Source organism: Perca fluviatilis, chromosome 22, assembly GCF_010015445.1.
Source record: "Perca fluviatilis chromosome 22, GENO_Pfluv_1.0, whole genome shotgun sequence".
In the NCBI taxonomy this organism is placed as follows: domain Eukaryota; kingdom Metazoa; phylum Chordata; class Actinopteri; order Perciformes; family Percidae; genus Perca; species Perca fluviatilis.
The window spans coordinates 25,784,258-25,800,585 of NC_053133.1; the positions used below are offsets into that span (position 1 = coordinate 25,784,258).

The 16,328-nt window shown below is 42.0% G+C and overlaps 2 protein-coding genes across 2 annotated transcripts in view; one reads left to right on the top strand and one right to left on the bottom strand.

Moving 5' to 3' along the window:
- Nucleotides 1–15,007, top strand: lrrc31 (leucine rich repeat containing 31). The gene is made up of 11 exons (XM_039790594.1): nt 1–131; nt 319–347; nt 2,416–2,586; nt 4,237–4,380; nt 5,865–6,032; nt 7,729–7,893; nt 9,999–10,187; nt 11,233–11,400; nt 12,214–12,378; nt 12,962–13,117; nt 14,011–15,007. Exons 2-11 carry the CDS (start codon nt 335–337, stop codon nt 14,400–14,402), a joined length of 1,731 nt encoding a protein of 576 aa, XP_039646528.1. The 5' UTR covers nt 1–131; nt 319–334; the 3' UTR covers nt 14,403–15,007.
- Nucleotides 13,028–16,328, bottom strand: part of lrrc34 (leucine rich repeat containing 34) — a 15,499-nt gene continuing 12,198 nt past the window's right edge. The window contains exon 11 of the mRNA XM_039790610.1: nt 13,028–13,113. Within this exon, the coding sequence (XP_039646544.1) occupies nt 13,094–13,113 (20 nt within the window). The 3' untranslated portion in view covers nt 13,028–13,093. The remainder of the gene's footprint in view (nt 13,114–16,328) is intronic.

A 16,328-nucleotide genomic window follows, 5' to 3' on the forward strand; every position in this document is an offset into this window, starting at 1 on the left:
TTTACTGAAGGTGTTGTCGCACTTCCGGGATGATCCACCTGACGAACACGGGACGCGTGACGTCATCCAGGTTTTAAACTCCGAGCGAACGGAGCTGATCCGAAGTAGCGATTGATGAAGTTTGGCTGCAGGTGTGATTTAAGTTAAACGTGACTTTACTGAGAGTCGGTGCCGGTTTTGTCTTTTTAATCTATTTATCTATTCTCTCTTCACGTTCGGACTTGAACGCATCACCGTGACGAGGAACGACAGATAAACACACTCGAGTTTTTTTATTTATGTATTTTCTAACATTTGCTTCTTGTTTTCGGAGCTCAGCCCTTGAAACCCGCCCATGGAGTCAGCAGGTAAGATGCGTTTACTGTCCGTAGAGGAACAATGGAGCTAGATCACCGTGCAGCGGAGCCCACAGGACTGAAACCACACCGGTAGTGATTTCTGTCTTACAGGCTTCTTCCTCTGTAGGAACAACCATCACTTTACATCCATAATGAGTCCGGTTTCCCCCCGTAGGCCTACTGTCTGTAGACTAGGGTTTATTAAAGGGCTCATCCCTAGTTTAAACGTTTACAATGGGATTTAAGGATTTGTCTTCATGAGTTGATTGGTGGAACGGGAGCGTGCCTATGTTCCCACATTTCTAAGAATATTTTAAAAATTAGGCCCTATGTTCCCACAGCCCTATGTTCCCACATTTCTAAGATTGTTTCCCCCCAGAATTAGGCCCTATGTTCCCACATTTCTAAGATTGTTTCCCCCCAGAATTAGGCCCTATGTTCCCACATTTCTAAGTTTGTTCTTAAAATAAGGCCCTATGTTCCCACATTTCCTTTTTCATAAATTTTTATCGGATGTTATCCCCCTAACCCTAAACCTAAAACATGTTGTGGGAGGATAGGGCTTAAATTGAAGGGAAATGTAGGAACACAAGACCTAATTTTGAAAAAGTCCTAGAAATGTGGGAACATAGGGCCTAATTTTAAGAAATAAATTTGAAAAGTGGGAACATAGGGCCTTATTTTAAGAAAGAACTTAGAAATGTGGGAACATAGGGCCTTATTTTAAGAAAAATCTTAGAAATGTGGGAACATGGGGCCTTATTTTAAGAAAAATCTTAGAAATGTGGGAACATAGGGCCTTATTTTAAGAAAAATCTTAGAAAAGTGGGAAAATAGGGCCTAATTTTAAGAAAAATCTTAGAAAAGTGGGAACATAGGTCCTAATTTTAAGAAAAATCTTAGAAATATGGGAACATAGGGCCTAATTTTCAGTGAGAAAAAAAATTCTTAGAAATGTGGGACCATAGGGCTGACCCTGGTGGAAGATCTAGTAATTAAATAGTAATTTACTATACAACATTTTTGTAGTCTATTTACTTAATAATCTCTCCTTAATTTATGCCATCCTCCTTTCAAATGAAGTAAGGTTTCTGACAATGATGGAGGAGAAGAGATATTTAACATTATTTGAAGCCAAAATCCATTATTTTATTTTGACAGCTTCATTTCTAATTAAAGAAATACACAAATGCAGTTTACTCTCCTCTTCTTAGTTTGAATTTAACTTTGATTAATGGTTTAGTTCTCCTATTGATTTTATCCTCTTTGTATTTGGTCTGGTCTGTTTGTTGTGATGCAGTAACATCTCATTTCTCCACTAGGGATCACTAAAGTCTTTTTTTTCTTTTCTTTTTATTACATGTTGATGAAATGCCCATAATCTCAAATGCCCAATTATCCTATTTTAGTGCGTTTAATAGGAAGTTAATGGTAACTACCTACCACTGAAGGGTCATTTATTGGACCTAATTAAACATGCGTAACCCTGTTAACATGCACATGGGACCCCATAGAGCAGCAATGAACAGATAACTTTAAAAACATTTTAATAATAGCATTTGTGATGAATAGCCTTGATTTATTTTAGAAATGAAGGGCATGTAAAGCACATTGTGTCAAACTCAAGGCCCGTGGGCCCCATGCACAGTTTGATCCGGCCCGCATATAAAATTTTAGATTCAGAATACATTTTGGCCCAACTACTTTTTGTTGCTTTTACCTGAATTTTTGTCACTTTTGCCAACGCTTTTGGCGCTTTTTCCAGCATTTTACCACTTTTTCAGACGTTTTTGTCACATTTTTTTGACAGTTTTTTTCCCGATAATTTTGTGTGGCTTTTTTCTTTGATGCTAAGCTACATATTTTGGAGAATACTATATGAGACCTGCAATAATACAGATGTTTGACCTTGTTCGATAAAATAAAGCATGTCAATAAAATGTCCATGTCTGGTCCAGATTCCAGTGTGGCTGAAAATGAGTTTGACCCCCCTGATGTAAAGGATAAGGTGATGTGTTTTGGTGTGTCCGTTCATTCGAATGGCGATTATTATTATTATTATTATTATTATTTTCAGAGACGAGAGTCAGTCAGAGGCGTTCCCCTCTCGACCTCATCATGAACCAGATCCGCAGGAAACGCACGGCCGCAGACAGGAAGCCGCTGGGACGCTTCCTGTCCCGGGACCGGACGGGGATCCCTGAGGACGGGGAGGCCGAGGGCAGGGAGGAGAGAGGACCGAGCTCAGGTGAGCAGGGAGGAGAGAGGACCGAGCTCAGGTGAGCAGGGAGGAGAGAGGACAGAGCTCAGGTGAGCAGGGAGGAGAGAGGACCGAGCTCAGGTGAGCAGGGAGGAGAGAGGACCGAGCTCAGGTGAGCAGGGAGGAGAGAGGACCGAGCTCAGGTGAGCAGGGAGGAGAGAGGACCGAGCTCAGGTGAGCAGGGAGGAGAGAGGACAGAGCTCAGGTGAGCAGGGAGGAGAGAGGACCGAGCTCAGGTGAGCAGGGAGAGAGAGAAACCGAGCTCAGGTGAGCAGGGAAGAGAGAGGACAGAGCTCAGGTGAGCAGGGAGGAGAGAGGACCGAGCTCAGGTGAGCAGGGAGGAGAGAGGACCGAGCTCAGGTGAGCAGGGAGGAGAGAGGACCGAGCTCAGGTGAGCAGGGAGGAGAGAGGACCGAGCTCAGGTGAGCAGGGAGGAGAGAGGACCGAGCTCAGGTGAGCAGGGAGGGAAGATGAATCCATTAGTTGTCAACCAATACATTAATCGTAAACTATTTTGGTAATTAATGAGTTTAAGTCTTGTGTTGTCCTCCCGGGTGAAAACTGAAAACACTTTTCATTAATGTTTTTTTTTTTATGTTTAATGTTTTTTCTTGCTTTATTCACCCCATATATATATATATATATATATATATATATACCCTTTTAAACCAACTTATTACCACAGTCTACAATTATTTCTTTCAAAATTCATGGTCAATAAACCTCATTTATATGATTTTTATACCAAATTTTTTAGTTAAATAGCAGAAATTATGGAATATTTTGACAATTAAGTTAAAATCCGAGGAAGACTTTTGTCAGAGTTTAGTCAGGAAAGGGTTTTAAAACCATTAAATAATAATTAATAAATCTTTTTTTATTTTATTTTTTCTTCCCCAAATGCTGTAAAATATAATATAACATCCAGAATTCTATGATATTGTGAAGAATGTTGTATTAAACCAACGATGTTATTTTGTTTTGGACAATTTGGTTAAAAGAAACTCTTATTATTATTATTATTATTATTATTATTTTAATTATTATTTTATGATTTTTTTGGGGCATTTTAGGCCTTTATTTGACAGGACAGCTGGAGACATGAAAGGGGAGAGAGAGAGGGGGTAGGACCTGCAGCAAAGGGCCGCAGGTCGAACCTGGGCCTGCTGTGTTGAGGAGTAAACCTCCTCTATATATGTGCACCTATTCTACCAACTGAGCTAACCGGGCGCCCAGAAACTCATATTTTTTGCGTAGAAACTTTGAAAAACGGGTCAATTTGACCCTGAGGACAACTGGAGGTCTTAGTCATTATAGCCATAATAAAACCTCTCTGTCAGCTTTGTTAAATGTGAATATTGTTCTAGTGTCTTCTCTCCTCTGGGACAGTAAACTGAATATCTTTGAGTTGTGGATAAAACACATTTGAGGATGTCATCTCTGGCTTTTTGAGAAACACTGATCCACATTTTTAACCAGTTTCTGACATTTTAGAGACCAAACAACTAATCCATTCATCCAGAAAATAATCACCAGATTAATAGACAGTGAAAATAATCGTTATTTGCAGAGAAAGGTAACAGAAGCAAAGCCTCCTCAGGCATGATGTGTGTGTGTGTGTTGTGTGTGTGTTTTGAGGTGTTGCCGTGGCAGCGGAGAGCGAGCAGGATGTCGGCTGGGGGGGCGTGTGTGTTTTCCTGCAGAGGTTGGGGAAGAAGAGCGACAGCCGCAGCCTCAGCCTGGCTCACTGTGACCTCACCGCTACAGACCTGCTGGAGCTAGGTAACCATGGTTACTCTGCTTTAAAGGTCCCGTGACATGGTGCTCTTTGGATACTTTAAATAGGCCTTAGTGGTCCCCTAATACTGTATCTGAAGTCTCTTTTATATAGGCCTTAGTGGTCCCCTAATACTGTATCTGAAGTCTCTTTTATATAGACCTTAGTGGTCCCCTAATACTGTATCTGAAGTCTCTTTTATATAGACCTTAGTGGTCCCCTAATACTGTATCTGAAGTCTCTTTTATATAGACCTTAGTGGTCCCCTAATACTGTATCTGAAGTCTCTTTTATATAGACCTTAGTGGTCCCCTAATACTGTATCTGAAGTCTCTTTTATATAGACCTTAGTGGTCCCCTAATACTGTATCTGAAGTCTCTTTTATATAGGCCTTAGTGGTCCCCTAATACTGTATCTGAAGTCTCTTTTATATAGACCTTAGTGGTCCCCTAATACTGTATCTGAAGTCTCTTTTATATAGACCTTAGTGGTCCCCTAATACTGTATCTGAAGTCTCTTTTATATAGACCTTAGTGGTCCCCTAATACTGTATCTGAAGTCTCTTTTATATAGACCTTAGTGATGTCTCTCTCTCTCTCATGGGTGTGCCAAATTCTCTGGGCGGTCAAAGCAGAGAAAGGGGAGGTAACCTTGCTCCTTATGACCTCATAAGGAGAAGATTCCTGATTGGTCCATCTGAGCTTTCATTTTCTCAAAGGCAGAGCAGGATACCCAGGGCTCGGTTTACACCTATCACCATTTCTAGCCACTGGGGGACCATGACATTTTCTTGCCATGGGACCTTTTTTAAAGATTGTTGAGTTTTGGTAAAATTATCTGAAAGTATCTTCTTCATTTCAGTTAGAATCAGATAATCGGTAAACCTTTAGATAAGATCCAGTCTAGTCATCTTCTCACCCTCCTCTTCCTCTTCTCACTCTCCTCTTCTCACCCTCCTCTTCCTCTTCTCACTCTCCTCTTCTCACCCTCCTCTTCTCACCCTCCTCTTCCTCTTCTCACCCTCCTCTTCCTCTTGTCACTCTCCTCTTCTCACCCTCCTCTTCTTCTTCTCACCCTCCTCTTCTTCTTCTCACTCTCCTCTTCTCGCTCTCCTCTTCTCGCTCTCCTCTTCCTCTTCTCACTCTCCTCTTCTTGCCCTCCTCTTCTTCTCACCCTTCTCTTCTTCTTCTCACTCTCCTATTCTTCTCACCCTCCTCTTCCTCTTCTCACTCTCCTCTTCTCACCCTCCTCTTCCTCTTCTCACCCTCCTCTTCTCACTCTCCTCTTCTTCTCACCTTCCTCTTCTCACTCTCCTCTTCTCACTCTCCTCTTCTCACCCTCCTCTTCTTCTCACTCTCCTCTTCTTCTTCTCGCCCTCCTCTTCCTCTTCTCACCCTCCTCTTCCTCTTCTAACCCTCCTCTTCCTCTTCTAACCCTCCTCTTCCTCTTCTAACCCTCCTCTTCCTCTTCTCATCACCCCCCATTCAGCGACGTTGCTCCAGTTTCTCCCCCAGCTGGAGGAAGTGGACCTCTCCTGGAACGATCTGATTGGCGGATGCCTGAGAGCGCTGACCTCTCACCTGCAGCATGTGGGCGGGATCAGGAAGCTGAGGCTCTGCAGCTGTAGGCTCGGCCCCGATGATGTCACCGCTCTGGGTGGGTCACTATCATAGACATAGATATATTATTAATATTAACAGTCTATGGTCATTATCTGAGACATAGATTTAATATTAACAGTCTGTGGTCACTATCATAGACATAGATATATTATTAATATTAACAGTCTGTGGTCATTATCTGAGACATAGATATATTATTAATATTAACAGTCTGTGGTCATTATCTGAGACATAGATATATTATTAATATTAACAGTCTGTGGTCATCTGAGACATAGATATATTATTAATATTAACAGTCTGTGGTCATTATTTGAGACATAGATATATTATTAATATTAACAGTCTGTGGTCACTATCTGAGACATAGATATATTATTAATAACAGTCTGTGGTCATTATCTGAGACATAGATATATTATTAATATTAACAGTCTGTGGTCATTATCTGAGACATAGATTTATTATTAATATTAACAGTCTGTGGTCATTATCTGAGACATAGATATATTATTAATAACAGTCTGTGGTCATTATCTGAGACATAGATATATTATTAATAACAGTCTGTGGTCACTATCATAGACATAGATATATTATTAATAACAGTCTGTGGTCACTATCATAGACATAGATATATTATTAATATTAACAGTCTGTGGTCATTATTTGAGACATAGATATATTATTAATATTAACAGTCTGTGGTCATTATCTGAGACAGATATATTATTAATATTAACAGTCTGTGGTCATTATCTGAGACATAGATATATTATTAACAGTCTGTGGTCATTATCTGAGACATAGATATATTATTAATATTAACAGTCTGTGGTCATTATCTGAGACATAGATATATTATAAATATTAACAGTCTGTGGTCATTATCTGAGACAGATATATTATTAATATTAACAGTCTATGGTCATTATCATAGACATAGATATATTATTAATATTAACAGTCTATGGTCATTATCTGAGACAGATATATTATTAATATTAACAGTCTGTGGTCATTATCTGAGACATAGATATATTATTAATATTAACAGTCTGTGGTCATTATCTGAGACAGATATATTATTAATATTAACAGTCTGTGGTCATTATCTGAGACATAGATATATTATTAATATTAACAGTCTGTGGTCACTATCTGAGACATAGATATATTATTAATATTAACAGTCTATGGTCATTATCTGAGACATAGATATATTATTAATATTAACAGTCTGTGGTCATTATCATAGACATAGATATATTATTAATATTAACAGTCTGTGGTCATTATCTGAGACAGATATATTATTAATATTAACAGTCTGTGGTCACTATCATAGACATAGATATATTATTAATATTAACAGTCTATGGTCATTATCTGAGACAGATATATTATTAATATTAACAGTCTGTGGTCACTATCATAGACATAGATATATTATTAATATTAACAGTCTGTGGTCATTATCTGAGACAGATATATTATTAATATTAACAGTCTGTGGTCACTATCATAGACATAGATATATTATTAATATTAACAGTCTGTGGTCATTATCTGAGACATAGATATATTATTAATATTAACAGTCTGTGGTCATTATCTGGGCCACGCCCAGTCTACGGATGCAGATTTTCCCTAAATTTTGGAGATTTTTTATTTTTTTAATTCTTCGTTCTCAGCTGAAAACTATAAAAATATATTGTGTATGTGTGCAGGTGAAGCTCTCGGCTGCGTGCTTCTCTTGGAGATCCTCGATTTGTCCTGGAACGGTGGCATCGGGGGCGGCGCGTTGCAAGGCCTGCTGGGTAAACTTCCCCCACCGCTGAGGGAGCTCCACCTGGTGGCCTGCCAGCTCACTGCAGCTGACGCTGCTGTACTGGGTACTGACGCTACACTTTTAACGCATTCTCATAGGTTCATATGCTAGCATACGAAAACGTGTTCACGCCAATTCGTGATGATATCCTACGAAAAATAGCACCAGTCATGTGACAAATTAGCGATCTTTACAGTTGAATTTAGCCGGGAAGAGGTGACTGTGAGCTGGGTACAGAGCACCGTTTCCTGGCTTCGGATTTGGACGAATATTGGGCTTTTTGACGGGGTTCTGTTTCTGCCGAACCTTAGAATTTTTTTAGACTGAACCGAACCCTACGCTTGCACTACGCGCGCTACGCTGGTAGCCTAGACTACTGGATACTAGCCTTAGACGTAACACCGGCGCCGTTGATCACGGGAAGGTGTTTACGTAAAGGTGGAGCGTTCAATGCAGCAGGCTGTGAGAAAGTGGACATGGAACTGGTGAGCAGAAACAGTTGTTGTTTGGCAGAACTTTCAGGCAAAAGAAGGCCATTCAAGTCCAGCTACATGTTCAATCTGTTCAATGCTGATTGGTCTGGTGGTGGCGAGGACCCTAAACTATACACAACATGGCCGCTGTTACAACATCTGGTACCAAACATCCGAAATAATACGAGTTGTGCGTGAAGGAATCTCCAGACAGCAGCCAGAATGCAGCAACTTCAGGTACAGCAAAGGAAGGACAGTCCCTGTTTACTTCATTCATGTGTTTACTGGGTTCATGGACTGAGGATGGGAGGAGGATTCGGATTCGGCAGAATCTTAACCAGTGGATTTGGTATTCGGCCGAACTCCAAAAATCTGGATTCGGTGCATCCCTAATTAAAACGCCGGTCGCCTTAAGTCAGGGGGGTCAAACTCATTTTCACTAAGAGCCACATTGGAAAAAGAGAATCACACCATATTTTGATTTATTTTGGATTTGACTAACAACATAATCCAAAGGATAGCATGTTAAGGTGTAAACACTTATTTCCAACATGGTCCTTGGTGTTAAAACATGCAACACATAACGAAGACCTATTTCAGGTCAAAGACAATAACATATAATACAGATCATCCAAGGTTTGAAAGCATTCTAAAATCAGAGAATTATAAATCACATAAAATAATCAGTCTACTCTAACTAAAAAATATTGACTACTCTATTCCATAAAAATACCTTTACTTTGTGTCTAAAAGCCCCCCTGGTATTTACAATTTTGAGGGAAAGCAGCAGATTATTCCACAATGTTATACCTGTATAAAAAAAGCCAGACATGGAGAGTTTATTGACGTGCTTTTATTACTGTATCTTATGTTTTTGGTTTGGCGCCAAAATTTATTGTGAACCCAAATTGCTATATACGGGCCGGATCTAAATCTGCAAGGGGCCGGATTTGGCCCGCGAGCCTTGAGTTTTGACACATACAGTACAGGCCAAAAGTTTGGACACACCTTCTCATTCAATGTGTTTCCTTTTTATTTTCATGACTATTTCCATTGTAGATTCTCACTGAAGGCATCAAAACTATGAATGAACACATATGGAATTATGTACTTAACAAAAAAGTGTGAAGTAATCTGAAAACATGTCTTATATTTTAGATTCTTCTCAAGTAGCCACCCTTTGCTTTTTTATTAATAAGGGAAAAACTTCCACTAATGAACCCTGACAAAGCACACCTGTGAAGGTAAAACCATTTCAGGTGACTACCTCATGAAGCTCATTGAGAGAACACCAAGGGTTTGCAGAGTTATCAAAAAAGCAAAGGGTGGCTACTTTGAAGAATCTAAAATATAAGACATGTTTTCAGTTATTTCACACTTTTTGTTAATATATAATTCCATATGTGTTCATTCATAGTTTTGATGCCTTCAGTGAGAATCTACAATGGAAATAGTCATGAAAATAAAGAAACACATTGAATGAGAAGGTGTGTCCAAACTTTTGGCCTGTACTGTTCCTTAAGTAGTACTCCCGGTGAAAGTCTTGTGTTTTCCCCTTAATTTCTGTGTGTGTGTGTGTGTGTGTGTGTGTGTGTGTGTGTGTGTGTGTGTGTGTGTGTGTGTGTGTGTGTGTGTGTGTGTGTGTGTGTGTGTGTGTGTGTGTGTGTGTGTGTGTGTGTGTGTGTGTCCCTCTCAGGAGGAATGGTGGCTTCTCTCCCCGGACTCTGCGTCTTGGACGTCTCCTGTAACCCTCAGCTCACGCAGGAGGTCGATGATGCCGCCGGGCGCTTCAGAGCGCTGGCGTCCTCTCTCCGTCCAGCCGCCTCGCTCACCACGCTTCGCTTACAGGCCTGCGGTCTGACGGCGGACAGCCTCGATGCTCTCGGTACGAGATCTAGTGTTTTGCGGTTTGGTTTAGGTCAGTCTGTATCCACGACTACGGTTAACTGCTCCTCAGATCTCTGCAGGGTAAATCCAGACTAGCTAGACTATCCGTCCAATCGGAGTTTTCTCTCGCACGACTAAAACAACCTTTTGAAACATACACGTTCCACCAAAACAAGTTCCTTCCAGAGGCTATTTTGCAGAGTCACCGTGGCTCCGCTCGGAGCTTAGCGCCGCCCAAGACGATTGTGATTGGTTTAGAGAAATGCTAAAAAACCAGAGCACGTTTTTTCCCCCATCCAGGAATGCTGTGTAGACTAGCCAGACCTTCCTCCGCAGCGCTGCGGAGGAAGGTCTGGCAATGCGAGACTAGTTTTAGGTTGATGCAGGTAGTTTTAAGTGTCTGTAGTTTGAGGTCTTTGCTTCGTCTCTTCAGACCCCCTAGCTGTCATAGTTCAGTACCGGGGGTTAACCTACTTCTTACTGCCTCTATCTTTATAAATAGAGGCAAAAAAATGCCCAAATCATGTTCTTCCTGGACTGTTTGGTTCAGCAGGTGTCTGTCCATCCAGACCCTACCGAGTTCTGTCTAACAGACCTCCTGACATTTACTTTTTTTTTAACCACAAAACATAACCTACAGGCATACTCGTCTACTGGCAATGGGAAAGAAGTCTAGCTGCTATTTTTAGCAGGTTAACAGGTGTTAAAAAAAAAAACGAAAAATACCCACGAAAAGGTGGGAAAAGGCCATCAGTGTACTCTACATTTAGAGTATTTTCAGAGCTTCACCTTGCTGTCAGACGGGGAACTGAAGCCGTTATCTCTGCTCTCTTCTAAGCCACCAGCCTCCGTTGACTAACCCTTCTACGAACCGAACGATTATCTGGTGTTCTTCAATTTATTTATTTAAGTTAATCCTTTTTGGATATGTATGTCAAAGTTACAGTAGATTACACGTGCATTCTGCAAAGTCTGATGGCTTTTCTCCCAAAGGTACCACCATAGCAACATCTGCTGTCCTCTCTCTCTCCCCCCCACTTCAGGTGGTTCGCTCCGCTGCCTCCCCGCTTTGCGAGAGTTGGACCTGTCCTGTAACAAAAGTCTGGCTGGAGGACTGAAACGCCTCACGCTCCACCTGGCTCACCTCACGCACCTGGAGAGCCTCGACCTCCACCTCTGCTGTCTCAAACACACCGACCTGGAAGCTCTGAGTGAGTGAGTGTGTGTGTGCGTGTGTGTGCGTACGTGGGCTTGTTTAACTGTATTCGTGGGGTCCAAAAACCGGGAGTCCAGTATACTTGTGGGGTCCCGACAGCTTTGTGGGGCCAAAATGCTGGACCCCACGAGTTTAAAGGGCTGTTTGAGGGTTAAGACTTGGTTTTAGGATTAGGGATAGAATTAGGTTATGGTTAGGGTGAAGGTAAGGGTTAAGGTTAGGCATTTAGTTGTGATGGTTAAGGTTAGGGTAAGGGTTAAGGTTAGGTATTTAGTTGTGATGGTTAAGGTTAGGGTAAGGGTTAAGGTTAGGGTAAGGGGCTAGGGAATGCATTATATCAATGACGGGTCCCCACAAAGATAGTGCCCCAAACCTGTGTGTGTGTGTGTGTGCGGGCGATCCAATACGATTCACGATTTTAAGTTCACGATATGATTTTCTCAGGATTTGAATGAGCTGCAGACAAATGACTGAAATATATTCCTTTATTTATATAAACTGTGCAAAACAACAGATGTGTCCTCTTATCAAAAGTGACACTGAAATTGTATCTTATCTTAAATAACAAAAATGAATCAAAATGTATCGGATGTTTAAAACAAATCCCACATCAAAATAACTAAACGTAGTGACGTCTGAAGTCAAACGAGTGAAATGTAAAGTAGATAACGCCCTCGGTTGTTATGGTTATAATGTAATCTTCACACATTTTATATCCATTTTGAACCGCTTCACGATGCATCGCTACATCCCCGGCGAGCTGTGAGGTCATCAGTGATGTAACGGTGATGTCACTCGTTGTCTCCAGTCCAGGTGCTGCCCTCTCTGACGGCGCTGGCGGAGCTTGACGTGTCGTCCAATAAGGAGGCAGGGGGCGTGGTCCACCCGCTGGTCACCGCCCTTCCTCTGGCACAGATGAGGCGTCTGCCGCTCAACAGCTGCAGCCTGAACCAGGAGTCCTTCACCGCTCTGGGTACTAACTAGATACCAAATACACTAAATACTACTGCTACTGCTAGAACTAGAACTACAGCTACTATTAGTACTAACACTGCTGGGGTAGAACTACAACTACTACAAGTACTAACACTGCCAGGGTAGAACTACAACTACCATAAGTACTAACAATGCCAAGTAGAACTACAGCTACTATTAGTACTAACACTGCCAGGTAGAACTACAACTACCATAAGTACTAACACTGCCAAGTAGAACTACAACTACCATAAGTACTAACACTGCCAAGTAGAACTACAACTACCATAAGTACTAACACTGCTGGGGTAGAACTACAACTACCATAAGTACTAACACTGCCGGGGTAGAACTACAACTACCATAAGTACTAACACTGCCAAGTAGAACTACAACTACCATAAGTACTAACTAACAATGCTGAGGTAGAAGTATTCAGTGTGTGTGTGTGTGTGTGTGTGTGTGTGTGTGTGTGTGTGTGTGTGTGTGTGTGTGTGTGTGTGTGTGTGTGTGTGTGTGTGTGTGTGTGTGTGTGTGTGTGTGTGTGTGTGTGTGTGTGTGTGTGTGTGTGTGTATCTCAGCCCTGGCCGTGCCGTACCTGCGCAGCGTGGATGTGTCCTGGTGTAAAGTGGTTGCCGGGCGTCTGGCGCTGCTCCTCGACGCTTTGCAGCCGTCAGTCATCCTGGAGCTCCGCCTCAGCAGCTGTGAGCTCACTACTGATGACCTGCGTCGCCTAGGTAACGCACGCACGCACGCACACATACACACACACACACACACACAGGATGAAAGAGATGTTATGTGACAACAGTATGTTGATATACCGGTCTTAAAAATGCGTTCAACCTAAATGTAAGGAATGCCCGATGACTGCACCGGTGGAGCTGTCTTTGTGTGTGTCCTTGTCTTATCTGTGTGTGTATTTTGTTATTTTATACGAGTTGTGTCGTGTTATGATAGTGTATGTTTAGTTTTTGTAATTTTTTATTCTTTATGATGTTATGTTTACTTATTATTGCATTGCCACATTTTCAAGTGAGTTGTAAGGACCTCAGGAAGAATAGCACCTGCAATGCAGGAGCTAATGAGGATCCTAATTAAACACACACACACACACACACACACACACACACACACACACACACACACATATATACACATATATATATATATATATATATATATATATACTGAATACCTAATCCTAAAACCAAGTCTTAACCCTCAAACAGCCCTTTAAACTTGTGGGGTCCAGCATTTTGGCCCCACAAGGCTGTGCAGACCCCACAAGTATACTGGACTCCCCGGTTTTTGGACCCCACGAATATAGTAAAACAAGCCCACACACACACACACACACACACACTTTTCATATCAGAAACACAACATACCAGTAATGTTGTTTCCTATGAACTTGAATGATTGAAATGTCATCTATCGGCCTTGTGGAAGTTGCATTTTGGGCAATTTTAAGAAAAATGTAAGAAATATTCATTTATCGGCCGTTCATTTACAAATGCCGATACCGATAGTTTGGAAAATGCCTAATATCGGCCCGCCGATAAATCGGTCGGGCTCCACTTGATAGCGTACAGAGCGGTGTGGTGTGTGTCTTGTGTGTCCGGTGCAGCCGCTGTGTGCCGACGCGGCTGCCTGTCCTCTCTGCGCCTGCTGGACCTGTCCTACAACGGCTCGGTCGGCGACGACGGCTGGACCGCGCTGTGGGCGGCAGGAGGCCTGGGCGCGCTGGAGGAAGCGGACCTGAGCCTGCGACCCTCGTCCGGCGCTCCGTGCTCGGCCTGGCTGCCGGCGCTGCTCGGCGCTCTGCCGCGGCTTCCCGCGCTGACGCGCCTGGCGCTGCAGCGCTGGACCGCCGGCTCCTGGGACAGGAAGCAGCTGGACCACTGCCTGAGGAAGAGGAGCGTGCTGCTGGAGTGGGATCCACCCAGTACGGACGGGGCAGCGGCGCCGTTTAAGGCGGCCAATCGGGAAAGTCCGGAGGAGAGTCAGCCTGAGGAGTAGGCACCGAAACTCGGGAGGTGCTTATCTGATGTCATACGTCACTGATGAAGGAATTAAAAAGCATCTCCAGCACGCTGAGATTTAAACAGACACTCACGTATAGTCGTCAAGATTCAACAGATTTCGTTATTTGTCATATTTATGCTCCACATGACAAAAAACATTTTGGTAACCAGTCAGTAAATAAATCAGTGTAAGACAGATGATTTTACAATGATCCGCTCATGAATGAAAGCACCTGTTAAATAAATAAAGATTGCACTAAAATAGAATACAATAAGTAGTTTTTGTTAATATTTTAGAGGAACAGTCTCTTATTCATATTCTCCGGTGAAGCGGTCTGATTCTAGCCTGATTCTGACAAGCCAGACCCACATCCAGATGTTGAGGTCTGGGAACTCCCCATTGGCCAGGCTCAATCCAAGGGGGCGGGATAAACTGTTGTCTTTCAAATTCTCTCTGCACTCCTAGCCAATCGGAGCAACGCTAGGTGATAGCTTAAACTTTTAAACTCCGAACACATCTTCCTTTTTTAAGAATGACTTCAGAGCCGTTCTTTGTTCTTTTCTCAAAGAAAAGCTGAACTCCAAGTCCTCCAGAGTCGCGGCCAAAAGCCGATTCCAAAGACTGTTCGCCAGCAGCAGCCATAAGCCCCGCCCACCGACTCTATACACGATGTGATTGGCCTGACCAGAGTTTGGTTTTTCCATCTCGCAAGCCAACAGAGAGTGCCTAGACCCTCCCTGCCGCTAGGGTGCGTCTAGATTTCTAGGCTACCTGATTGCTGTAGTCTAACATTGTGATGAAAAGTTCTTTTTTTAATATAGGGCACATTGATGAAACACATTTTAGATTTGATAAGGGTCTATTCTTTTGTCTAGAAACGCTGGGAAAATTAGAAAAATATTTTTGGTATTTTCTAGAACTTAAACTTTTTCAAATCGGGCAAAAATCTTTTAGAAAAAAAATCTATCTTTCTTTTTTTTATTGAACCTTTTGATGTAAAACACACAGAAGTACAGAACATTAAATGTAATTTTTGAAGGGTGAAAATGTTTATTTCTTGATTAAAGTAATGATTGCATTTCACAGAGTTATAATCGCATTATCATGTCACTTGATGTGATATCTTTTGTTGTCAAGAACAGTCTTTACCTGTAGATTAATTATGGCCTAATTCAGATCCATGTTGCCCAGCTTATCTTGTAAAACATAGTTTTACTATGAACTGACACCCTCCACATCTGGTTAGAAGAAAAACAGAACGTAGGGCTGACAGATGGGGCTGAAATTAACTATTAAATATTGAAACAAGTTTCCGATTTCTATATGTAGGATATGGCATTGATAATTATTATTAAAAAAAAGTCAAGTTGACGTTCAATGAAATGAACTGTGTTCCACAATTTCATTGGACAACTGGGCAAACTGTATCTGTGGGCAAGGAGGAACACTTTTTATTTTTTTTTATGACCAGTTTAATATTGAGTGTCTATGAGCTCATCTCATTAATTTTCTATTTGTTTGTAGATACTTTTTTGGGCATTTTAGGCCTTTTATTTATATAGGACAGCTGAAGACATGAAAGGAGAGAGAGAGAGAGAGAGAGAGAGGAGAGAGAGAGAGAGAGAGAGAGGGAGGGAGGGGAGAGAGAGAGAGAGAGAGAGAGGGAGGGAGGGGGAGAGAGAGAGAGAGAGAGAGAGAGAGAGAGAGAGAGAGAGAGAGAGAGAGAGAGAGAGATGACATACAGAAAAGGGCTGCAGGTCGGAGTCGAACCCGCGGCCACTGCATCAAGGGGTAATCCTCTATATATGGGCGCCCGCTCTACCAACTGAGCTATCCATCTTTCATTTTCTACTGCACAACATTCATTTGAACGACAGATATGATTATATAATCGCGATACAGCTCCACTGGAAGTTGATT